At 53.3% G+C, this 26554-nt stretch overlaps 1 protein-coding gene across 1 annotated transcript in view; it reads right to left on the bottom strand.

Annotated features, from left to right (window-relative positions):
* The window catches only part of LOC133358826 (probable helicase with zinc finger domain), a gene marked incomplete at its 3' end in the record, with an annotated part of 48794 nt that extends 25495 nt beyond the window's left edge, over positions 1–23299 (bottom strand). The window contains exons 1-9 of the mRNA XM_061577273.1: positions 22987–23299; positions 19498–19524; positions 16303–16339; positions 9479–9554; positions 7672–7897; positions 5076–5183; positions 3937–4393; positions 3193–3499; positions 911–1502 (exon numbers count right to left, since the gene is read on the bottom strand). Of these exons, the coding sequence (XP_061433257.1) occupies positions 911–1502; positions 3193–3499; positions 3937–4393; positions 5076–5183; positions 7672–7897; positions 9479–9554; positions 16303–16339; positions 19498–19524; positions 22987–23247 (2091 nt within the window). The remainder of the gene's footprint in view (positions 1–910; positions 1503–3192; positions 3500–3936; positions 4394–5075; positions 5184–7671; positions 7898–9478; positions 9555–16302; positions 16340–19497; positions 19525–22986) is intronic.
* Positions 23300–26554: the final 3255 nt, after the last annotated feature.

Genomic DNA, 26554 nt, shown 5'->3' with positions numbered 1-26554 from the left:
ATCCAAGAGAAGACAGCAAAATATTGCAGGAAAAGCACCGCACACCAACGCTGTGTGCAAAAATCCCAGTGGGATGCAAGTCAAACCAACAACAACAACCACAAGACAACTTAGATTAAGGCCATCAGTCTAACTCCGTACTACAACAGCGGCGGCCGCCATTCACCACCGCTCAGTGGCCGTCACCGCGGCGCTCGTGCCAGGCTGTGTGCACGTCGGAGGTCACGGGACAGACCCCAGCAGGTGCCATGGGTCGACCGACTGAGATGACTCGCAGATGCACCGGCCGTGACCCCATAGTATGTCAACTTGCTGTGTTTTAGCCGCCCGGCGCTCCGCTTATTGTTGTGAGCGTCGCTCCTATGCCCTCCGACGTTGGGACCGCGAAGACAAAGATCCCCCGTGTAGCCTTAACAGACTGTAGGGGCAAGTGCTGTTAGCGAGCAGCACCTATGAAGGCCGGCACGGCACACGAGGGGGTGGGTGGGCAACACCACGCCCGGCCGCCTTTGTCTCCCCAGTGGCGATGTTTACACACTGCACAAGGTACTCATTTGAGGCTGACCGGTTCAGATAACCGTCACCGGTGTTGGCCGTGAGTGTGAATCGAACTCGGGTAGCCGGGCTCGACAAAATCGACGCGAAACAAACGAATGCAAAAGTCCCAAACAAACAGACCGGAACGGCACATGGCATGTACAAAAGCTCTCAGCCTTATCCACACCACCGGCTCAAAAGAACTAAATGTGAACGGTGCAGCGGTAATCCCACCGACAGACACCGCCTCTGCATTATCGAAGCTTCTGGGGGGGGGGGGGGGGTGCCCGTGCCCCCCCCCCCCCCCGCCCCCCCCCCGCCCCCCCTCTATCTCTCTCTCGCTCAGCCCCCCGCCCACCGTCGCCGCTCCCACCTTGATCTGCTGGTCGGCGCGCAGCCCCAGCTCCTGGCAGCACTGGCGCGAGATGCGCAGGAACACGTATTCCTTGGTCTTCTCCTCGATCATCGCCTGGTACACCTTGAGCCCCAAGCGCCTCGCCCGCCTGCTCTCCTCATCCTCCACCATCGCCGGCACCATCGCCGGCACCGCCGCCGCCTTCTCCAGCCAGCCCCTGTCGTTCATCTGCTGCCTCTGCTGCTGCTGCTGCTGCTGCAGCTGCAGCAGATGCTGCTGCTGCAGGTGGTGATGGTGCCGGACGACCTCCTCAATCTCCAGCGAGCCGTCCTCGCTCAGCCGCCGAGCGGCCGCGTCGTGGTCCTCCGTCGTGTCCGTGGCGATGGCGGCGGTGGCGCCGGCGGCGCCGGGCCGCGCCACCGACACGGGCCTCAGGAGCACGGTGCCCACGCTGGTGGTGAGCAGGCGGCCGTGCGCCGTGTCCTCCGACAGGCTGCGGCCCAGGCGGAAGCGGGCGAAGAGCTCGCCGCCCTGCGCAAACTTGGCGCCGCCCGAGGTGCCCGTGAGCATGTAGCTGCGCACCAGCTGCAGGTCGGCGCGGATGTTGAACCTGGGGACACGGGGGCGGCAGGAGGGTGTCGCGGCTATTGGCCCGTTCGATCGTCACGCGCGGCCGGCGAGGGAGCGCTGAGCCCCGTCGTGCGGCCACGCCTGCGACGGCGGCCGCGTCCGTCCGTCCGCCCGCCCTTTGCGTCGGCGACACAGATACAAGTGCCGCCTGTTGGCGCGGGGCACGTTTCTAACCGGCAAGACGCAGCGAAGGGGCCGATTGGATTTCGATCTGCGCATCGTGTGGGGGGGGGGGGGGGGGGCCAAGGGGAGCAGAAACGAACGAATAGCGGGGTCTGTCTGCCCCGTGGACCGTGATGATGACGATGGCGGTGATCACGGTTCACAGCCAACAGAAGTGCGCGCTTGCCGGGGACGTGTGTGTGTGTATGTTGAACTTCTTTCACACCATACGTAGCCAACCCGTGCTGTGTGTGTGTGTACGTTGAAATTCTTTCGCACCGCACTTAGCCGACCACGCTAATCGGATGTGCGGGGGGAAGGACAACAAACTAAACACAAAAGCTGTTCTAAAGAAATTAGTTTGTCACTCTGGATTATTTAAAAGTGCACAGCTCTAATGGCGTGCTAATGGCTTGTTGTGCATGACGGTCGGCCCAGGTTCGGCCGTGCTTAGCTCCCGAGATCGAAGTTGGTCACAGACGCAGACACACACACGCACACACACACAAACACACACACGTGAACGCGCACACAAACACACACACGCGTGTACAACTACAACCACCATTCGCCACTAGGTGGCGGTGACGTCACTACAGCACTTGTGCCAGGCTATGTGCACGTTAAGGCCACGTGAAGTGTCAAACGCCCGCTGGCAGGAGGTCACAGGACAGACCCAGCAGGTGCCACGGGTTGACCGAGATGACTGGCCGATGCACCACCTGTACCTCCTACTGCGCCAACTTGTGCGTACGAGCGCACGCACACACACACACACGCTAAGCACAAAAAAGCAATTCAGAAGAAATGAGATTTCAATGTAGATGATGATTTCAAAGTACGTAGCTCCAGTGAGTCTCAATATCGGAAGGAAGAGCGGCATTTCAGACGGCAGCACAAGCGCTTCTCCGAAAGCGCCGCGCCATGATGCGGAGACCGCCATCTTTGTTTGCCGCCTGTGGTGCTGCTGCTGCCGCGAGGATGAGCGGAGTTTGCGTGGCGATGGCTCAAACTCCTTGCCACGAGCACCACCAACAAGTGACAACGCGAGTCCCTGCCTAGCCCGAGGTGCCAGCACCGCCGCCTCCACCACCACCACCACCACCGCCACCTTCACCACCATCAACACCTCCACCACCATCAACACCTCCACCACCTCCACCATCACCACCGCCGCCACCATCACCGCCGCCACCATCAACACCTCCACCACCTCCACCGCCTCCACCACCACCGCCGCCACCTCCACCACCACTGCTGCCACCACCACCACCGCCTCCACCACCACCACCGCTGCCACCTCTGCCATCGCAGCCACCACCGCCGCCATCTCCGCCACTTCCACCATTGCCGCCTTCACTGCCGCCGCCGCTACCACCACCACTACTAAAACCACCGCCACCGCTACCACCACCGACCAAACCACCTCCATCCACCACCGACCCCCACCACCACCGACCCCCACCACCACCACCACCGCCGCTACGTGCCACGCATCCGCGCCCTACCGGCTGATCTCCTTGTACTGCGCCAGCTCCTCGATGTAGAGCAGGTCGTGGAAGCGCCGGCGGTAGTTCTCGGCGCGCAGCGGCCGCTGCAGCGCCGGGCTGGAGAAGAGGCCGAGCGGCAGCTCCGGCACGCGGTACAGCTGGGTGGGGCCCGGCACGCCGCCCTCCTCCTCGGCGGAGCCCGCGGCGGGGATCAACGCGGCGGGCACCCCGACGGGCACGCCGAACTCCACGATGGTCACCGACGGGTTGCCGGCGTCCCACCAGTCGCACGACAGCAGCTGCAGGTCTTCCTCGGCGCTCGGCACTGTGGGAGTTGGGGGGGGGGGGGAGATGAGGAGTGGGGAGATAAGGGGCGGGGAGATGAGGGGTGGGGAGATGAGTGGGGAGATGAGTGGGAGATGAGTGGGAGATGAGTGGGGAGATGAGGGGCGGGGAAATGAGTGGGGAGATGAGGAGTGGGGAGATGAGGAGTGGGGAGATGAGTGGGGAGATGAGTGGAGAAATGAGTGGAGAAATGAGTGGAGAAATGAGTGGGGAGATGAGGGGCGGGGAGATGAGCGGGGAGATGAGGAGTGGGGAGATGAGTGACACATGGGTGCGTACGGAAATTCGTGAGGGATGCAAGGGGGCACACACAGCGACACACGGGGATGTCACGGGGTGGTGGTGGTGGGGGGGGGGACACACGTGGTAACCGAAAACACAAAAACTCATCAAATGAAAGAACCCGCGGCTGCTCACCCAGCGTGTCGGCCGTGTGCACAGTGAGGCTGCGCGCCAGCACGGGCCAGCAGCCAAAGTCGAACACCACCGTCTGGCGGAACGTGCCGTACACATCCGTGGAGAACTCCACGCTCACGCGGTACGCTCCCCTCGCTCCTCCTCCTCCTCCGTCATCGCCGTCGCCCGCCGCCCACTCCTGCCTGCCTCCCGCCGCTCCGGACGCGACGCCGTCGGCCGCCCTGTCCGGTCGCCGCCCCGGGCCCTGCGAGGCCTCGGAGGGGCCGCTGGGGGGCCGGTGGAGGGCGGCGGACGAGTCGGCGTCGTCGCCGCCGCCGCACGGGGTCGGAGGGCGGCCAGAGTCGCCCGGGGGGGCGGCGTCTGAGCCGGAGTCGTCGCGCGGCACCACGGAGGCGACGTGGAAGTGCGGGCGGTGCGAGTCGTAGAGCAGCACCACGCGCTGCAGGGAGCGCGGCGGCTGGAGAGGGACACGGAGACAGCGATGACGACGACGACGATGACGATGATAACGATAACGGCGATGTTGATGATGATAACAGCGATAACGACGATGACGAGGGTGCTGACGATGATATCAATAACGGCGATAATGACGACGGCGATGTTGATGATGATAACAGCGATAACGATGACGCTGCTGCCGCTGCTGATAACAAAAACGGCGATTGGGCACAGGGAAGAGGGAGGACAGAGAAAGAGAGGACGCAGAAGTAGATGAGCGTAGAAGGGAAATAATAAAATAATAAAAATAAAACATAATAAAATACAATTGTCACGACGTTTCGGCCACAACGCAAGCAGCTGTCCTCAGGTGAAGAACAGGTCTGTCGAAAAGACAGCGTCTGAATGAACATAATAAGACTAAGACAGTGTTTGAATGGACACTGTCTTTCCGACAGACCTGTTCTTCATCTGAGGACGGCTGCTTGCGTTGTGGCCGAAACGTCGTGAGAATTGTATTTCATCATGTTTTATTTTTATTATTTTATTATTTCCCTTCTACGCGACTTTACCGAAAGAACCAAGAAGATGACGTGGAGTGTTAGGGGTGGGTGACAAGAGAACGGAGGCGGCGTTCCAGCAGCGGAATGATCCCGAGGGCGGCGACGGCGGTGTAGGACGTGCCCCCCCCCCACTACCTTGCACGCGAGCGCGAACTCCCAGGTGGCGCTGAATCTCTTGCTGCTCACAGCAAGCGTCAGGTCCTGCGAGTGGCTCACGTCCACCCCGTCCACAAACTCGCTCAGCTGGGAACGCACACACACGCAGAGGAGACAGATTCACCCATGCGCCCTCACCACCTCGCGCAGCCTTCGCCGGAATGCCGTGGCACACACACAGACAGAGGTGAGACAAGGCCATAAAGAAGGATGTCTCTGGTGTATGCCAATCGGTTTCACAGACAATGCATATATCATCAGAACATATTTGTTTGAATGTTCACCACAAGGCACAGAGAGAAACCACGCCTCTGTGTGCCTATGTACGTCTCTCTCTCTCTCTATGTATCTCTGTGATATCTGTCTCTGCTTATATGTCTGTCTATATGTCTCTGGTTCTGTGTTTTATCTCTCTCTCAAATTTTGCATTCTCAGGAAGAACGTAATCAACCAGGTAGGGTGTTGACTGTTATTCTCTGTGTGCCTATGTACGTCTCTCTCTCAATGTATCTCTGTGATATCTGTCTCTGCTTATATGTCTGTCTATATGTCTCTGGTTCTGTGTTGTATCTCTCTCTCAAATTTAGCATTCTCGGGAAGAACGTAATCAACCAGGTAGGGTATTGACTGTTATGTTATCCGACTCTCGGTTGTATCACATTTCTAAGTGTACTAGATTTGTGTTTCTATTTCATTTATACCTGATGATGATTGCTTGTGTTGCAATCGAAACGTCGTATGCTAGTATTTAATTTATTATTCTCTTTACACGTGACTTTACCGAAAGAACCACAGAGTAATTCCTGCAGTCACGAAAGCTCCAAGTTAAGTACACCCACGAGGGGTTGGGCGGCCAGCACCACACCGACCCGACCGCCTTGTGACTCCCCCTTCCCGCCCCAACACACCGCACCAGGTACTCATTTGATGCCGAGTCGACCTAGGGGAGGGCCCCCCGGGACCCGTTCAGATATTCGCCACGGTTATTGCGTGAATCGAATTCGAGGAATGTTCACACACACAAAGACAAAGATCCCCCGTAGAGCCCAAACAGACTGTTGGGGCAAGTGCTGTAAAGGAGCACCCACACACAGACACACGTACGCACGCAACCGCGGGGAGAGAGACACGCAAACTCCAGATGTACAGCAGGGGTCGTCAGGGTCGGGATCGAACCCACGGCTTCCTGCATACCAGGCGAGGGAGTTACCGATGATAACGACGACGACGACAACAACGACGATGATGACAATGATGACAATAATGGCGACAACAATGACGACGACGACAACAACAACAATGACGACAACAATGACGACGACGACAACAACAACAATGACGACAACAATGACGACGACGACAACAACAACAATGACGACAACAATGACGACGACGACAACAACAACAATGACGACAACAATGACGACGACGACAACAACAACAATGACGACAACAATGACGACGACGACAACAACAACAATGACGACAACAATGACGACGACGACAACAACAACAATGACGACAACAATGACGACGACGACAACAACAACAATGACGACAACAATGACGACGACGACAACAACAACAATGACGACAACAATGACGACGACGACAACAACAACAATGACGACAACAATGACGACGACGACAACAACAACAATGACGACAACAATGACGATGACGACAACAACAATAATGACGACAACAATGACGACGACGACAACAACAACAATGACGACAACAATGACGACAACAATGACGACGACGACAACAACAACAATGACGACAACGATGACAACGACGACAACAACAACAATGACGACAACGATGACGACGACGACAACAACAACAATGACGACAACGATGACTACGACGACAACAACAACAATGACAACAACAATGACTACGACAATGACGACGACGACAACAACAACAATGACGACAACGATGACAACGACGACAACAACAACAATGACGACAACAATGACGACAACAATGACGACGACGACAACAACAACAATGACGACAACGATGACAACGACGACAACAACAACAATGACGACAACGATGACGACGACGACAACAACAACAATGACGACAACGATGACTACGACGACAACAACAACAATGACGACAACAATGACAACAACAATGACGACGACGACAACAACAACAATGACGACAACGATGACGACGACGACAACAACAACAATGACAACAACAATGACTACGACGACAACAACAACAATGACGACAACGATGACGACGACGACGACGATGACGACGATAACAACGACGATGACGACAATAATGGCGACAACGATGACGACGACGATGACGTCGATAACAACAATGACGATGACGACAACAACGACGATGATGACAATAATGGCGACAACGATGACGGCGACAACGATGACGGCGACAACGATGACGACGACGACGATGACGACGACGACGACAACAACGACAACTACGATGACGACAATAATGGCGACAACGATGACGACGATGACGTCGATAACAACAACGACGACATTAATGGCGACCACAATGACGACGACGGCCCACTCACCACCGCCTCGGGATTGGGCGCCGTCATCCAGCGCTCGATGAGGCTCTCCGAGTATCCGAGCGCCGCCTCCTGCCCCCCGCACGGCATCTCGCCGCCGCCGCCGGCGCCACCATCGCCGCGCGCGCCGGCACGGATGGCGTGCCGCCGCCTCCACTCGCCCAGCTCGGCCTCCGAATGCGCGCAGTCGCACTGGGGCCCCAGCGTGCACCAGCCCAGCTCCAGGAACCTGGGGGGGGGGGGGGGGGTGTAGCGATGACGACATGGAGAGGCAAGGACGGTCGCGATCGCGACGACGGCCGACAAAGAACGAACTCAGTCACGAAAGAAGCTTTAAATCGAAAGAGGAATCTCCGGGAGTTGCTTTTGGCGCTCTACGAGTAAAAGCCCATCAAGCCGAGAAGCTGAGAAGTTCTGCGAGTAGCTCTCAGCGTCTGAGCTGCGGGGTAAAGGGGCGGCTCGGTCCGGCAGATGACGTCAAAGCGTTCCAAAACTACGGATTTTAAACAAAAGCCGCACTTAATGATAATAACAATCATAGCAATCGTGTTCTGTAGCCTCACACTTCCAAACTTTTAAATCTCGGGTGAAAACTCATGTTTTTAGGACTGATATTTGTATTTAGTTTGTTGTCCTTCCCCAGATTGGCACGGTTGGCTACGTACGGTGCAAAAGAAGTTCACCGTACCGCCCAGTGCTTCGAGGACAGGAAGTGCTCGTAAAATCGGACCGGCTGCAATTGTACACGGCTCCAGAAGGCCGTAAGACAGAATGTGAAGACAATTCACGCAAATATACAAAGTCGCAAGAGTCTAGGGGCGTGGCAACGGTTGCCGGGGTATGATGTCATCACTCTGGCCGCACCAGCGGCCAATCGGCTGCCAGGAAGGCAACCGCCATGCAAGATGGGTGCCGTGATGTCATAGCCGCGAGAGTGTCAGCCGGCCGTTGGCAGCCGTCAGCATATTTGAATTTGACACGTAATTTATATTCTTTAATTTTGACTTTAATCAATATCGTTGCTGTTTATCGTAATTTTGTTTTTAAAAAATCGCGATGGGCGAAAGAGCGATCGGGCATCACGAAACCCCCCCGCCCCCGATCCAGCAGTAACTAATTGGCGCGTTGTTCACGTGACAAACCTCCCTGGCAATGGCGGAGCCAGGATTTTCAGACACATTTACAAATAACGCGATCTCACCCAAAAACCTTTATTATGAATAATATTGGTCGCGAAAGCCTGCTGCTACGTGTTAAACAAATCCCCCACACCAACCTCCCCGATCGTCAGAAACTCGCACACGATTGTGCGAGCTCCGCTATCACCTGCGGCGTCGGCGGGAGGCAGAGGGAGGACAAATCGGTTGGGCGGGGAGCAGAGGTCATAACCGGGTACCCGATACCCGTACCCTACCCGATACCCGGCTACCCGTACCCGGCCTGGTACGGGTACCCGTTTGCGACCCTGGTGCGGCCGGGTACGGGTAGGCCGTGAGTCACTGGTGAGTCACCGTTTGTCACTCATTTCCCAACGTCTTGTCTCTTCTCACAATTCAAGTTCCTAGAATCAACCTACCCGCGCCTGCAACATGGCTTCATCCCAGAGGTCGCAATCGGGTACCCGATACCCGTACACTACCCGTACCCGGCCGGGTACGGGTAGGGTACGGGTACGGCCGGGTACGGGTACGGATACCCGTTTGCGACCCTGGTGCGGCCGGGTACGGGTAAGGAATCAAAATCCGTTTGCGACCTCTGGCGGGGAGTGAAGCGTGGGGGGGGTGATGGAAGCGTTGCCGCTGGGGCTCACCTCTGGCACAGCGCGTAGTCCTCGGGGTTGCTGACGCCCCTTGGGGGCGGCCTGTGCCTCCACTCGTACTCGCTGCCTGCGAGGGGCGGGCACGCGGGACAAAGATGAAGGCAAAGCTCCCCCCGGCGTAGCCTCCGCGGACCTGTGGGGGCAAGTGCTGTTAAGAGAGTAACAGCACCGGTGAAGGCTGGAACGGCGCACGAGGATTTTTGCACTTTTTTGTGTACGGTGTTTTTTCTGCAATATTTTGCTGTCTTTTCTTGGATTTTCTGTTTGCACTCAGTCACATAGTCACTTTAAGATGTTTTTTGTTCGTGTTTTTGTTTTTCGTTTGTTGCGGTTGCACCCGATTCAAGAGCCGAATGGCTCACAAGGCTACACCTAATACATGAAACTTGAACTTGAACGAGGGGGTGGGGGTGGGTAGCCGAGCATCGCGTCCACCCACCCACCCTCCCTTTGTCTCCCCCAGTGGCGATGTTTACACACAGCACCAGGTACTCATTTGAGGCTGAGTCGACCTAGGGGAGGCCCAGGACCGGTTTGGATAATCGTCGCCGGTGTTGGCCGTGAGCGGGAATCGAACTCGAGTCCGCCAGGTTCGTAGCGCTAACCGCGTCACACCGACGCGGCGCCAGAGGTACGGGCGGTACCAACGGCGTTACACTCGCGCCTCAAGAGCTACAACAGTCTGGGTTAGAATCCAGACTCGGGCGCCTTTCGCATGGCGCTTATACGGTTTGGTTTCCGCCTGTTCTGCAGAGTGTGAGTGCCAGTCGTGTGAGAAAGTGTGTCGGTGAGTCTGAGAGTGAGCGAGCATGTGCATGATGTGAGTGTGTCAGTGAGTCTGAGAGTGAGCGAGTGAGTGTGCATGATGTGAGTGTGTCAGCGAGTCTGAGAGTGAGTGAGTGTGCATGATGTGAGTGTGTCAGTGAGTCTGAGTGTGAGTGAGTGAGTGTGCATGATGTGAGTGTGTCAGTGAGTCTGAGAGTGAGTGAGTGTGCATGATGTGAGTGTGTCAGTGAGTCTGAGAGTGAGCGAGTGAGTGTGCATGATGTGAGTGTGTCAGCGAGTCTGAGAGTGAGCGAGTGAGTGTGCATGATGTGAGTGTGAGTGAGTCTGAGAGTGAGTGAGTGTGCATGATGTGTGTGTGTCAGTGAGTCTGAGTGAGTGAGTGTGCATGATGTGAGTGTGAGTGTGTCAGTGAGTCTGAGAGCGAGTGAGTGAGTGTGCATGATGTGAGTGTGTCAGTGAGTCTGAGAGTGAGTGAGTGTGCATGATGTGAGTGTGTCAGCGAGTCTGAGAGTGAGTGAGTGAGTGTGCATGATGTGAGTGTGTCAGTGAGTCTGAGAGCGAGTGAGTGAGTGTGCATGATGTGAGTGTGTCAGTGAGTCTGAGAGTGAGTGTGCATGATGTGAGTGTGTCAGTGAGTCTGAGAGTGAGTCAGTGTGCATGATGTGAGTGTGTCAGCGAGTCTGAGAGTGAGTGAGTGAGTGTGCATGATGTGAGTGTGTCAGTGAGTCTGAGAGTGAATGAGTGAGTGTGCATGATGTGAGTGTGAGTGAGTCTGAGAGTGAGTGAGTGTGCATGATGTGTGTGTCAGTGAGTCTGAGAGTGAGTGAGTGTGCATGATGTGAGTGTGTCAGCGAGTCTGAGAGTGAGTGAGTGTGCATGATGTGAGTGTGTCAGTGAGTCTGAGAGTGAGCGAGCATGTGCATGATGTTAGAGTGTCAGTGAGAGTGAGTGAGTGAATGTGCATGATGTGAGTGCGTCAGTGAGTCTGAGAGTGAGCAAGTGAGTGTGCATGATGTGAGTGTGTCAGCGAGTCTGAGAGTGAGCTAGTGAGTGTGCATGATGTGAGTGTGAGTGAGTCTGAGAGTGAGTGAGTGTGCATGATGTGTGTGTGTCAGTGAGTCTGAGAGTGAGTGAGTGTGCATGATGTGAGTGTGTCAGTGAGTCTGAGAGTGAGTGAGTGAGTGTGCATGATGTGAGTGTGTCAGTGAGTCTGAGAGCGAGTGAGTGAGTGTGCATGATGTGAGTGTGTCAGTGAGTCTGAGAGTGAGTGAGTGTGCATGATGTGAGTGTGTCAGCGAGTCAGAGTGAGTGAGTGAGTGTGCATGATGTGTGTCAGTGAGTCTGAGAGCGAGTGAGTGAGTGTGCATGATGTGAGTGTGTCAGTGAGTGTGAGAGTGAGTGTGCATGATGTGAGTGTGTCAGTGAGTCTGAGAGTGAGTGAGTGTGTGTGCATGATGTGAGTGTGTCAGTGAGTCTGAGAGTGAGTGTGCATGATGTGAGTGTGTCAGTGAGTCTGAGAGTGAGTGTGCATGATGTGAGTGTGTCAGCGAGTCTGAGAGTGAGTGTGTGTGCATGATGTGAGTGTGTCAGTGAGTCTGAGAGTGAGTGTGCATGATGTGAGTGTGTCAGCGAGTCTGAGAGTGAGTGAGTGAGTGTGCATGATGTGAGTGTGTCAGTGAGTCTGAGAGTGAGTGTGCATGATGTGAGTGTGTCAGTGAGTCTGAGAGTGAGTGTGCATGATGTGAGTGTGTCAGTGAGTCTGAGAGTGAGTGAGTGTGTGTGCATGATGTGAGTGTGTCAGTGAGTCTGAGTGTGAGTGAGTGAGTGTGCATGATGTGAGTGTGAGTGAGTCTGAGAGTGAGTGAGTGTGCATGATGTGTGTGTCAGTGAGTCTGAGAGTGAGTGAGTGTGCATGATGTGAGTGCGTCAGTGAGCCTGAGAGTGAGCGAGTGAGTGTGCATGATGTGAGTGTGTCAGCGAGTCTGAGAGTGAGCGAGTGAGTGTGCATGATGTGAGTGTGTCAGTGAGTCTGAGAGTGAGTGAGTGAGTGTGCATGATGTGAGTGTGTGAGCGAGTCTGAGAGTGAGTGAGTGAGTGTGCATGATGTGAGTGTGTCAGTGAGTCTGAGAGTGAGTGAGTGTGCATGATGTGAGTGTGTCAGCGAGTCTGAGAGTGAGTGAGTAAGTGTGCATGATGTGAGTGTGTCAGTGAGTCTGAGAGTGAGTGAGTGAGTGTGCATGATGTGAGTGTGAGTGAGTCTGAGAGTGAGTGAGTGTGCATGATGTGAGTGTGAGCGAGTCTGAGAGTGAGTGAGTGTGCATGATGTGTGTGTCAGTGAGTCTGAGAGTGAGTGAGTGTGCATGATGTGAGTGTGTCAGTGAGTCTGAGAGTGAGTGAGTGAGTGTGCATGATGTGAGTGTGTCAGTGAGTCTGAGAGTGAGTGTGCATGATGTGAGTGTGTCAGTGAGTCTGTGAGTGAGTGAGAGTGCATGATGTGGGTGTGTCAGTGAGTCTGAGAGTGAGTGAGTGAGTGTGCATGATGTGAGTGTGTCAGTGAGTCTGAGAGTGAGTGTGCATGATGTGAGTGTGTCAGTGAGTCTGAGAGTGAGTGAGTGTGCATGATGTGGGTGTGTCAGTGAGTCTGAGAGTGAGTGAGTGAGTGTGCATGATGCGAGTGTGTCAGCGAGTCTGAGAGTGAGTGAGTGTGCATGATGTGTGTGCGTCAGTGAGTCTGAGAGTGAGTGAGTGTGCATGATGTGAGTGTGTCAGTGAGTCTGTGAGCGAGTGAGTGAGTGTGCATGATGTGTGTCAGTGAGTCTGAGAGTGAGTGAGTGAGTGTGCATGATGTGTGTGCGTCAGTGAGTCTGTGAGCGAGTGAGTGAGTGTGCATGATGTGAGTGTGTCAGTGAGCCCCGAGAGTGAGTGAGTGTGCATGATGTGTGTGTGTCAGTGAGTCTGAGAGTGAGTGAGTGAGTGTGCATGATGTGAGTGTGTCAGTGAGTCTGAGAGTGAGCGAGTGAGTGTGCATGATATTAGTGTGTCAGCGAGTCTGAGAGTGAGTGTGCATGGTGTGAGTGTGTCACACCATGCTCACTGGTGAACACTGGTGATTATCTGAACTGGTCCTGGGCCTCCCCTAGGTCAACTCAGCCTCAAATCAGTACCTGGTGCAGTGCGTAGACATCGCCACTGAGGAGACAAAGGCTGCCTTGCCAGCCTTCATAGGTGCCCGCCGACAAGCACTTGCCCCAACAATCTGTTACGGCTATACGGAGGATCTTTGTCTTTACGTTTGGTTGTCTACCGAAGGTATTTGGTAGTCCTAATTAGCGCAAGGAAAACACACCACACCCCTGGGGCTAGAACCCCGCCCAGGAGAGACATAGTTGTCTGCTAAACCCTTATCACGCTAAAGGCAGCCCCTCTCTCTTTCTGTTGAGATCTTATCTGGTCTTTCGAGTTCCAACCCGGTTCAACAAATCCAACTCAAAACTCGAAATCGAGCGACAGCGTTTAAGGGGGAAGAGGACGCGGCAGATTCTTGTAAGTGTGGATGTTGGACTTCTTTCGCACCGTACGTGGCCAACCCTGATAATCGGAGGTGCGGGGGAAAGGACAACCAAACTAAACACAACAACAAGCGGTTCTAAAGATTTTAGTTCGTCAATCGAGATTATTTAAAAGTATATCGCTCAATTCTCTTCCTAACATAATAGGGGGTTTTTCCCCTTTTTTCTGGCAATAAAATGTAAACCTTTTTACAAGGATTCATATGTGCATTAACCACAATACTTGCGGACAAAATGCAAACAAAAACACACTTTAATAATATATGCATTGTCCTTGAAACTGATTGGTCCACGCCAAGGGAAGGCTTTCTTTTGAGCCTCGACCCCATTGGTGCTCGACCAGAGAACGCCAAAAGGCGTCCACAGCTCAAAGACGATGCACTATCAAAGTAATGACGGCTCGGGGTGAGCATCTACATCATTAGGCCTCATTTGCCAGTACCAAAATATAATAATAGGGGTTTTTTGTTTTCATTTGACTGCAGGTATTGTGGTTAATGCAGACATGAATCCTCGTAAAAAAAGGTTTCAGTTTTGTTGCGAGAAAAAAGTGGAAAACCCTCTATTATTATATTTTGGTACTAGCAAAGGAGGCCTAATGATTTAGTCGATTCCTAACATCCTCTTAGGTTTTTTCGGTAAAGTCACGTAGGTAAAAAAAAAAATAATAAAATAATAACAAATGAAAATAACTCGATTAAATCACGACGTTTCGGAGGCAACACAAGTCTCCGTCTTCAGGTGGGACCGTCACAGCCAAATTTACTGTAGCAAGTGAAGAGAAATCCCAGAGACAAGATCTTATATAATGGTTCAGGGGAGGGGGGAGGAGCTTATCTACATGTGGCAGTCACGTGGGGGGAGAGGTAAGCTCCTCCCCCACCCCTGAACCAGTATATATAAGATCTTGTCTCTTGGATTTCTCTTCACTTGATACAGTAAATTTGGCTGTGACGGTCCCCCACCTGAAGACGGAGACTTGTGTTGCCTCCGAAACGTCGTGATTTAATCGAGTTATTTTCATTTATTATTATTACATTTCATTATAATTTTTTTAAATCCTTTATATTAAGTTCACTTGCTTGCTTGCGCGCTTATGACCGTGCAAATTTTTCGGTAATTTTTTAACCCACTTCCCGTGATCCAATCGAGCTGACATTTTGCACACAGACTCGTTGTGCGTGACAATTTATTTTCGTGAAAAAAAATTTCCATAACTTTACACTTTTTAGGAATTTTTTTTTTATATTTAATTACCAATTGCTTAATGGTGGCAGGCAATCATCTGACCCATAGGTGGCAGCCATCTCAAGCCAGAGGACGAGAGGACTCTAGCCGCCACGCATATAAAGGATTTATAGTGAAAAACTTTGTTTTTACGGGTTAATTTTTTACCTACGTGACTTTACCGAAAAAACCTAAGAGTATGAATCCTTGCAGTCACGAAAGCTTCAGCTCCCTAACATCGTAAGGAAAGAGCGTCCCGGCCGGCCACGGAAGCGCATCTGAAGACGCGCGATGCGGCCGCCGACTTTGTTCGATGTTTCGTGACGTGCCCCGAGCCACGAACTAAATGCCGTGAAATCATCCGAGCGGCGACGGGAACCACTCCACAATCCGGCGGCGCGCGCGTCAACCGGAGGCGTTTCGTCGTCAGCTAATCTGAACAGACACAGAGTTGTGAGCTGCGATGCATCCAGCCGTGCACGGGAAGGGGAAGTTGGCTGTTTTTGTCGTGGCAAAGCGAGCGACACCCGGCAATACGAATAAAATCTTGCGCAACGAAGATCTGCGGGGGGGGGGGGGTCCGACGCAGGGAGCGCAATCATCTTTTTCTTTCGTATGGAATCATAGCAGCAGATTAAATACGTCATTTTAGATGTTTCGGTCAAGTCACGTAGAAGGGAAATAATAAAATAATACAATGAAACATAATAAAATTACATTTAATCTGCTGCTTTGAATCCATACGAAAGAAAAAGATGATTTTATTTTATTTTACAATTTTTCATTTTCTTATTTCCCTTCTACGTGACTTTACCGAAGCATCTAAAATGACGTATTTAATCTGCTGCTATGAATCCATACGAAAGAAGAAGATGATCATTTTATTATTATTATTATGTTTTATTATTTTATTATTTCCCTTCTACGTGACTTTACCGAAAGAACCAAGAATATGAATCCCTGCAGTCACGAAAGCTTCAAATGGAAATTTTAGATGTTGTTATCCACTCAATTGTCTGTTCAGACGCAGGGTGGATTTCGCCGGTTACTCCTTGCAAGAAGCAAAGAGAGGGGAGTGCTTGCAACGTGGGTCGGTCGTTTGAGAGTGGCGGCCACACTCGATTCACCATTTGTGGATCAGGTGGCCGCACAGGGAACGCGTTCGGAGCGGAAGCGAAATGCTACAACGGGAAGTAACGCCGTTTACAAGGACGAAATGAATTGGGCACTCACTGTTTGCAAAGTCAAGTTCCGACTTCGAATCATCCTTCTGCAAAAAAACAAAAAAAACAAGAAAACATCTAATTAGGACGAGGACACCATCCTTCTCGAATAAACAAAACCTCTCCTGGAAATTCTCAAAGAAGCTCCGACAGAAGGAGCTACCCAGGCACGCGAAACATCAGAACCAGTGCCGGATGATCCCAGTAGCTAAAGTAGCTACACATGTAGCTACTACTACACGTGTAGTAGCTACATGTGTAGTAGCTACTACTTATGTAGCTACTACACGTGTAGTAGCTACATGTGTAGTAGCTACTGGCCACGCACTTTCAAAGGCCCCGCGCTAAATGCTTACAAGCTATCAATTCCGGTTCAGTGATGCTGCACTTGCTCTATTACTATAGTACTATACTGCCCTGCAACTTTTATGAACGACTGGGCAATTTGTCGTATTATCTGGCTGTAAAGCAAATTAAACAATACATTTACTTCGCTATGCAAGTAAAAAATGTGTTTTAATATTAACGTTTCTTGTTTTAATTGAGGGCCCCTTTATAACATCATGCTACAGGCCCCAAACTAGCTTAATCCGGTGCTGGTCAGAACTCGTGCCTAACAACAAAGAGCGGCACAACACGAAAAATAAAAAAAAATAAAAAAGATGTTTTATTTTACCGGTAAAAGGCCGACTGAGCTATGTAGCAGCTCTCTTTCACACCTGCCCATCACAAATGACAGCTTGACGAAGCGGCGGATCACGTGGAAATGTGTCATTTCCAAATACAGTAATCCCTCGCCACCTCGCGGTTCAGGTTTCGCGGCCTCAGTGCATCGCGGATTTTTCGAACTGATTTAAAGGCCTCATTATACCTGTGCAGTAACACCATCATCATCATCATTCATCATCACATTCATCGAACTGCACAGGTCTGTCGTCGTCGTCATTGTCATCGTCATCGTCGTCGTCATCATTACTGGAGTCAAGTCTCAAGATACTACTGTCATTGGTGAGTGTAGAACACCATAATACGTATCGTATGAGAGAGAGAGTGAATGTATAATATTAAGGTTTTATAATTAAATAGATTTAAGTAAAATATATATATATAAAGTATAAATATACATATTTTAAACATTCTGCTACCCACACACACATATACGGAAATTCCTAGGGGGCCAATCCTACTTCGCGGATTTTCACCTATCGCGAGGGGTTCCGGTCCCCATTAACCGCGATAAACGAGGGATCACTGTACTCTAAACGCGTGACGTTCATTCTAAGTCTGGAGCGACGTGCACGTACAGTCATCGGAACAAGAAAGGCTTAACCCGAGCCGGTTCCAAGCCTCATCCCAGCCATGCTCGGGATATCCATGAGGCCAGATGGTCGGCAACCAAAAATAACACGAAGAGACAATTTATTTTTTGTTCGAATTCGGTCGAGAAAAAGCATTCGTCAACTCCCAGTTATGTCTCTGCTGCTGCCCGTGTAGGGGGCGTGCATCAGAACGAGCGTGCGAGCGAGCCACTGAGCGAGCGTGTGAGCGAGCGTGGCGAGCGAGCGACTGAGCGAGCGTCTGAGCGAGCGACCGAGCGAGTGTATGAGCAAGTGAGCGAGCGACCGAGCGAGTGTATGAGCAAGTGAGCGAGCGACCGAGCAAGTGTGTGAGTCGAGTGTGTGAGCGAGAGACTGAGTAAGCGTGCGAGTGTGTGAGCGAGCGACTGAGCGAGCGTGTGAGCAAGCGACCGAGCAAGTGTGTGAACGAGTGAGCGAGCGACCGAGCGAGTGTGTGAGCGACTGAGCGAGTGACTGAGCGAGTGTCTGAGCGTGTGAGCGAGCGGGCGAGCGATCGACCGAGCGAGTGTGTGAGCGAGTGAGCGAGCGACTGAGCGAGTGTGTGAGCGAGTGAGCGAGCGAGTGACTGAGGCGAGTGTGTGAGCGCAGTCTGTGAGCGAGCGTGTGAGCGAGCGACTGAGCGAGTGTGTGAGCGAGTGAGTCGAGCGACTGAGCGGTGTGTGAGCGAGTGAGCGAGCGACTGCTACGTTGCCGATTTCATCGCTCCCATCTCCGCACCGTGAACGTCCTCCGTCGTGGCTTAGCGCTGGCCACCACCATTGCCGGGACGCGTTCTACCCGAGCACCCCCCCCCCCACCGCTTTAGAAAGGCATCGGCTACCAAATCAACAAGAGGAGCCAATTAGTTTGTGTTCGAATTCCGCCCAGAAAAAACCTCAACATCTCAAGAGCCGCAAGGTGCGACGTGAACACGACGAAAAGGTGGCGGTTCGCTTCGAGTAACTGACGTCACGAAGAGGTTCCTTGCTAAGGAGGCGCACGCAAGCACGGCTCTCGCAGCAGCCGCGGGCGGCCAACCCCCTGCCCCCACGCGCCTTTGGGAGCCAACGAGGGGCTTGAGCATGGGCTGCGGTTAGAGCCGTGAGCCACAGCAGTGAGCCACAGTCACGAGCCGTGAGCCACAGCCGTGAGCCACAGCCGTGAGCCAGTCACGAGCCGTGAGCCACAGCCGTGAGCCACAGCCGTGAGCCAGTCACGAGCCGTGAGCCACAGCCGTGAGCCACAGCCGTGAGCCACAGCCGTGAGCCACAGCCGTGAGCCACAGCCGTGAGCCACAGCAGTGGGCCACAGTCAAGAGCCGTAAGCCACAGCCGTGAGCCACAGCCGTGAGCCACAGCAGTGGGCCACAGTCGTGAGCCACAGCCGTGAGCCACAGCCGTGAGCCACAGCAGTGGGCCACAGCCGTGAGCCACAGCCGTGAGCCACAGCCGTGAGCCACAGCAGTGAGCCACAGCCGTGAGCCACAGCCGTGAGCCACAGCCGTGAGCCACAGTCACGAGCCACAGCAGTGAGCGACAGCAGTGAGCCACAGCCGTGAGCCACAGCCGTGAGCCACAGCCGTGAGCCACAGCAGTGAGCCACAGCCGTGAGCCACAGCCGTGAGCCACAGCCGTGAGCCACAGTCACGAGCCACAGCAGTGAGCGACAGCAGTGAGTCACAGCCGTGAGCCACAGTCACGAGCCACAGTCGTGAGCCACAGCCGTGAGCCACAGTCACGAGTCACAGCCGTTAGCCACAGCAGTGAGCCACAGCAGTGAGCCACAGCCGTGAGCTACAGCCGGGAGCCACAGCCATGAGCCGTGAGGAGTGATTAAGAACGGGGCCCTGAGTGTGCGGTGCTGTGTACCTTCATGTTCGTGTCCGTATGCAGCACCTGCACAGACAGCACAGACAGCACAACACGATTAATTTAAAATAAATGGTCACTGTAAACAACGGGTTACTTCTTTCTTGCCACCCCCAGCGCCCCTCCCCCCGGTTTCTTCCAGGTTCTACGCATTCTAGAGCGGCGCTTTTTTTGGCGTAAACCAGAGGTCGCAAACGGGTTTTGATTCCTTACCCGTACCCGGCCGCACCAGGGTCGCAAACGGGTACCCGTACCCGGCTGGGTACGGGTAGCCGGGTATCGGGTAGGGTACGGGTATCGGGTACCCGGTTGCGACCTCTGGCGTAAACGCATCGGCGACTCGCGTCGCCGCTCTCATCTCACTCGCTCCAAACGCTCCTCCTGCAGCTGCTGCTGCAGTCCGGCCGGGGGGGGAGAAGGGGGGCACGCCACGCCGCACGCCGGCAGACGGCGCGCCGCTCCACGCGGCCGTCTGGAACGCCGCTCTGGCCTCCCGGCGTGCGTCAGGAGGCCACCGGAGCAGCGGCACTTTCAAGGTGGTCAACGTCAGCGTGTCGGAAAAGCCAACAGCAGGAGAGGAGCCGCGATGCCGCGTGGTGAACAGGAGACGGTGGCGGTCCCTTAACCAGTCACGTCGCTGACAGGTTCCACGCCGGATCACGAGTCGCAGGTTTTCCGACCCTTGATCTCGAGCGAGAACTCATTTCTCTACAACTGCTTGTTGTTGTTGTTGTGTTTAGTTTGTTGTCCTTCCCCCGCACCGCCGATCAGGGCGGTTGGCTACGTACGGTGCGAAAGAAGTCTGATATACATGCAAACTCCTATACGCTACACTATTATACACTACACTATAACACATTCCTGCGGAGGGAGCTGGTAGGAACGTTGGGTTGCTCGGTCAATGGCCTGCAGGGTCAACGGCGGCGTGGTGTATTCCGCAAATATGCCCGACTGTGAGGGCGGGCACAAGCCGGCGTGAGTAGGTTAAACGTTGAGTTTTATAAGGGCACCACGGGGTGACCAGCCCCTCCCCACCCAGCCCCACCCCTCCCACACCCCACCCAGCCCCACCCTCCCCACCCAGCCCCTCCCCACCCTCCCCACCCAGCCCCACCCCTCCCACCCTCCACCCAGCCCCACCCTCCCCACCCAGCCCCACCCTCCCCTCCCCACCCAGCCCCTCCCTCCCCACCCAGCCCCTCCCTGCACGACGGACGGACACAATAATCCCCTGTGGGCTGGTGGAACCAGTGGGTTCCTACCAGTACACTACACGACTCTTTGATTAACTACTATACACTATAGCGTTGTTAGGAAGCCACTGGAGCTATGGACTTTTAAATCGCCTAGATTGAAAAATAATTTCTTCCCAGCTCCTTGTTGTGTTTAGTTTGTTGACCTTCTACCCTCCCAGCACCTCTGATACTCGCGGATGGCTACGCACGGTGAAAAACATGTTCAACCTACGTCCACGCGAGCGATTGCGGGCGAGACTTTGCCATGAATCTGTGTCCGTTCAGGCACGGGTGCAATGGTCACCGTGTATCCGTTTAATCATTCCGATAACCAGAATTAAAATTGGGACGACGATCATCCTTAAAAAGAAAAAAATAATGAGTCTGCCCAAGCCAACCCGCACCACACGGAACTTATTACGCATCACCGATTTAAATCTGTGCACTGCTTTTAGATTTCTCGTGCGGTGGTGGTGGCGGTGGTGGTGAAGCAGTTGTTTGTCTATCATGTTTGTCTATCTCGTGAAAAACAAGAATAAGTTTTACCCTTTCTGGGAATAAAACAGAAGGTCGGGTAAAGATGTTCAAGCACCGAATAAGAGAGCTTTTGCGAGGCATCAAGTGACTGCATTAACCACACACGGTACCAGTGGTGAACATGCAAAACACAAACATGCTCAGACAACATATGACGCATCTCGATTTAAAGCTTCTTTCGTGACTGCAGGGATTCATCTTCATGGTTCTTTCGGTAAAGTCACGTAGAAGGGAAGTAATAAAATAATAAAAATAAAACATGATAAAATAATTTTCACGACGTTTCGGCCACAACGCAAGCAGCCATCCTCAGGTGAAGAACAGGTCTGTCGGAAAGACATTCAGACGCTGTCTTTCCGACAGACCTGTTCTTTACCTGAGGACGGCTGCTTGCGTTGTGGCCGAAACGTCGTGAGAATTTTATGTTATTATGTTTTATTTGTATTATTTTATTATTTCCCTTCTACGTGACTTTACCGAAAGAACCAAGAAGATATGACGCATCGTCTTTAAAACTGATTGGCCTACACCAGTTTGCTCAAATACTGAACCACGTGGTGCGCCAGCCTTTCATCCAGCAGTGGATGGAGCATGGCTGATAAATGATAACTTCACTGGGACTTATATGGGCCCCTTGACGATAACCGAGGATGTAAAGTTTCACACGGAGGCTTTCGCGACCAATATCCATCAAGAGGCTTTTGTTGGGTGAGATCGTGTAAATATAAACGTGTCGTTATTTGAGAACTCCACGCGTCTGGCTGCCGCCTGATGCCAGCTGTAATTATTGGCGAAACGTCGTCCTCAAATTGTTAATGTCGTGGATTTACTCTCACCAACACGCGACCGGTGAGCGGAAATAACCAATCGGCATGTTTTGCGCACGTATCGGATTGTGGCGGGTTTAGCGACGTATTTATATTTTGATTTAAAGCTTTCGTGACTGCAGGGATTCATATTCTTGGTTCTTTCGGTAAAATCACGTAGAAGGGAAATAATAAAATAATATTAATATTAAACAATACAAATTCTCGCGACGTTTCGACTGCAACACAAGCAATCATCATCAAGAGGTAAAATCCACAGCAAGAAAATTTTCTTGCTGGAGAATTTTTATTGTTTTTATATTTATTTTATATTAATTTATTTATTATTTCCCTTCTAAGTGACTTGACGTATTTATTCTTAAGCGGATGGGGATGGTTCAGTGTTGCATTTGTATGCGTTTGGGTGATTTGTTCACATTTCTTGTACTGTGCACTCCTATTGTTTCTTGTTGTAACATTCTTACCCCGTGCCCCGAACCGGACATCTGTGAAAAGGAACTTCATAGCTCATCGGATTCCTGCACTATGACATCTTCCATGACCGCGGTGGGGGGGGGGGTGGCTTGAACGTACTCGATCGCACAGGGCATTGTGGGCCGTGTGAAACGAACTCGTGGGCCTCTTGTGGCCCATGGGACATATGGAATGACGTAGTGGGGCCTTATCTGACCAATGGGCTGTACAAGAAATATTCTGATTGTAAAAAAAATTCACCTTCATCGTGAAAAAAATCACCGTTTATCGTGAAAAAAATCACCGTTTATCGTGAAAAAAATCACCGTTTACCGTGAATAACATCGGTCGCGAGAGCCTACGACGCGCCAAACCGATGGTGGTAACCAGTCGTGCCGCGCAAACTCGTCACCCCCCCCACCCCCCTCCCCACCAACCTGCAGGTGGCCGCCAGCCATCGTCTTGAAGTCGAAGACGATCGCTTTGTCGTCCGCAGCCATCAAGGCCAGGGAAGCGGCCGCCGCGGAGGACAGAACGGGCGACGCTGGCGGCGGGGGGCTACCGCCGCCGCTACCGCCGCCACCGCCGCCGCCGGAGCCCCCGTGGCCCCCGTGGCCTCCGTGTCCCCGGGCCCCCCGCTGGCTGTCTCCCCAGCACGCCGCTGCCCGGCCAGCGCGGGCCGAGAGCCGGTGCGCCATCGCGGGGCGGGGTCACACGCCGGCCCCTCCACCCCGGAAGCGAACACGCGCGACCCTGGAGGGGAGGCAGGGAGGGTGGTGGTGGGGGAGGGTGGGGGGGCAGCACGTTCAAGTTCAAGTTCACTACTTCATCATTTAATATGGTCTATGGGCCAGATGAAGTCCTATACTTCATAATTTAATACAGCCCATGGGCCAGATAAGGCCCACTACTTCATTTCACATGGCCATCGGGCCAGATAAGGCCAATTAATTCATTTCACATCGCCCACGGGCCATGCAAGGCCCACGAGTTCATTTCACACGGCCCACAATGCCCTGCGCGATCCGAGAACGGTCAAACCACCCCCCGCAGTTGTGGAAGGCGTGGAGAGGCCCTCACCCAGCAGTGGATAGACCACGGGGCTGTGCGTGTGCAGCGTCGTGGAAAGACACACGTACACGTCCATTAAGAGGTGTACTGCGGCATGCAGCGGCCTTGGATCAAACTCAAACTCCCACCACCTGGCAACCACCACCAAGCTCAAGAAGCATTAACTTATAATCCCTGACATTTGATTGGACGCGTTGCACATGCTGCAAGTGGGACTGTGAATATGAGAATCAGATAGGCAATGCCGAGCCGCTGCCACCGCTGACTGCGATCAAGGATTCAAGTCACGGTTTTTCGGCTGCCCGTGGTTAGAACGGGGTAACCGCAGGTGGAGCGAGCTGATGAAGGTCTCAACCCGGCCACCGTTGACTCGGACAGAGAGCCGTAGTTTTCGCGAAGGCACATAGACTGACGTGGAGCAGAGGTCGCAATCGGGTACCCGATACCGTACCCTACCCGATACCCGGCTACCCGTACATGGCCGGGTACGGGTACCCGTTTGCGACCCTGGTGCGGCCGGGTACGGGTAGGTCGTGAGTCACTGGTGAGTAACTGTTTGTCACTCATTTCCCAACGTCTTGTCTCTTCTCACAATTCAAGTTCCCAGAATCAACCCACCCGCGCCTGCAACATGGCTTCATCCCAGAGGTCGCAATCCCGTACCCTACCCGATACCCGGCCGGGTACGGGTAGCCGGGTATCGGGTAGGGTACGGGTACCCGTTTGCGACCCTGGTGCGGCCGGGTACGGGTACGGGTAAAGAATCAAAACCCGTTTTGCGACCTCTGACGTGGAGACCCACGCACTCATGCGGAGACCCACAGAGACCCACACTCATGCGGAGACCCACAGAGACCCACAGAGACACACAGAGACCCACACACTCATGCGGAGATCCGCAGAACCACACGGGCAAAGTTGTGATTAAAACTGGGTTTTCGATGCGGTGAGTTAATTGTCGCAGCCGAATCACCAAAGACTGACTTCAGGCAATGGACCCGCCAAAATTAAATTTGGCTCCGCAACTGAATTTGGCTCATTTCCAGCGCGCGAATTAAAAATATCGGCGCGACCGTTCACTTGACGGTCAGAGTGAGTGGGGCAGTGCCGCCCTCCACTCTGTGTGTGAACCAGAGGTCACGTCGTGAAGCAGGAGGAGGAGTGACTTGAGAGGTGGCTCTGCGATATCCGCTTCAGTGGGCCGCTCGCGAAACCGCGATGGGCTTTGCACCGCTCCGAGAGATTTACCAACGGAATCCTCGTCCGATTAAAAGCGGGGACCGGCAAAGAAAATTACGTTCAACACGTCGGCTTTCGCGACCAATATCATGCATAATGTCGGTTTTTTTGGGTTAGATCACGTAAATATAAATACGTCATTTAACCGGCCACCACCCGACACAGCCAACCAGTAAGGTTTGTCACGTGCTCTCCAACCCACCGGTGTGCTGTACTCGTAACCAACTGGCGTGTCCTGTTCACGTGACAAACTTAACGAAAAAACTTTTTTTGACAATTTTAAAATTTCGATTTAAAGCTTTCGTGACTGCAGGGATTCATCTTCTTGGTTCTTTCGGTAAAGTCACGTAGAAGGGAAATAAGAAAATAATTAAAAAAAATGCAACATAATAAAATACAATTCTCACGACCTTTCGGCCACAACGCAAGCAGCCGTCCTCAGGTGAAGAACAGGTCTGTTGGAAAGACAGCGCCTGAATGAACACCACCAAGCTTGGCAACGTATATTTAAGCTGGGTAAAAAGGTGTCCTCCCCTAACCCAGCTTAAATATACACTGCCAAGCTTGGTGGTGTTCATTCAGACGCTGTCTTTCCGACAGCCCTGTTCTTCACCTGAGGACGGCTGCTTGCGTTGTGGCCGAAACGTCGTGAGAATTGTATTTTATTATGTTTTATTTCCCTTCTACGTGACTTTACCGAAAGAACCAAGAAGATGAATTTTTAAAACGTGCGCATTAACAACCCACGCTGGCGGTGTCTGAACATCCCAACAAAGAGCGGACTCTTCACCGCTGTGTAAATGGCGACTAGCACTAGTCTCAACGACGACGCGGGCCTCATGTCTACTGTCCGGGCCGCTGAGAAAAACTAAACTAAACTATAATTTCACTTCTGGCCTACCGATTTAACGGGGAAGAGGCCACGCGTGCTTCGTGCTGTGGGGGCGGGTGGGTTTTGACGGAGCTTAAAACAAAAAATGTAAGCCCGTCCGGTCCCGAGGCTTTTAAAGTTTGGAGGAAACGCCGCCTCCCGCCGCCGACAGGGCCAACCACACCATCAGCAGAAAGTGTGAACTTTTGAACGGTTCGAATAGGCTGCACCGGAACGCACGCAAGCCACCGGGCTCCCGCCCCTTACCGAAACCTCCCGTCCCCGCCACCACCACCGCCCACCCCCCCCCACCAGCCCGGCGATGGGTGGTCACGGCCGGGGCACGCACGGAAGGAAGGGGGCGCCGGGTAGGTTTAAAGAGCACCCCACCCACCCCCTGCTCCCGGCGGGTCGTCCCGCGCACGCAAGTTCACCCCGACGGCGACGTTTATAGGTCGCGAAGTTTTTCGCGACCAGCGCAGAGACACAAACGCGACAACAGTAGAGACACAGAGACAACACGAGCAGAGTACAAACCAGGTGCATTGTGGCTCTGTTTCCGGGTCTACGATGTGTGCTCTCGCCAGCTTGCACGGAACACGGCGTGGTGAAGTATGGTCGAAACAACCCCCGCTACCCGCCACGCACACGGGGAGGCGCTCATCCAGCAGTGATTGACACAAGGGCCCGTATATGTGCGACGGTCCGCGCGGCCACGAACGTGGTGGCATATGTTATCGATTACCATTCTTTGCGCTGGATTTCATTGCGGCGTGCAGTTTTTTCGTGTTACCCAGAATTTCGGCCGCCTCATCGTAGCCCCT

This window comes from Lethenteron reissneri, chromosome 63 (assembly GCF_015708825.2).
Source record: "Lethenteron reissneri isolate LAM-NWPU_2019-01 chromosome 63, ASM1570882v1, whole genome shotgun sequence".
Classification (NCBI taxonomy): Eukaryota; Metazoa; Chordata; class Hyperoartia; order Petromyzontiformes; family Petromyzontidae; genus Lethenteron; species Lethenteron reissneri.
Note: the sequence above shows the minus strand (reverse complement) of the source record. Positions and strands in the feature narration are given on the sequence as shown.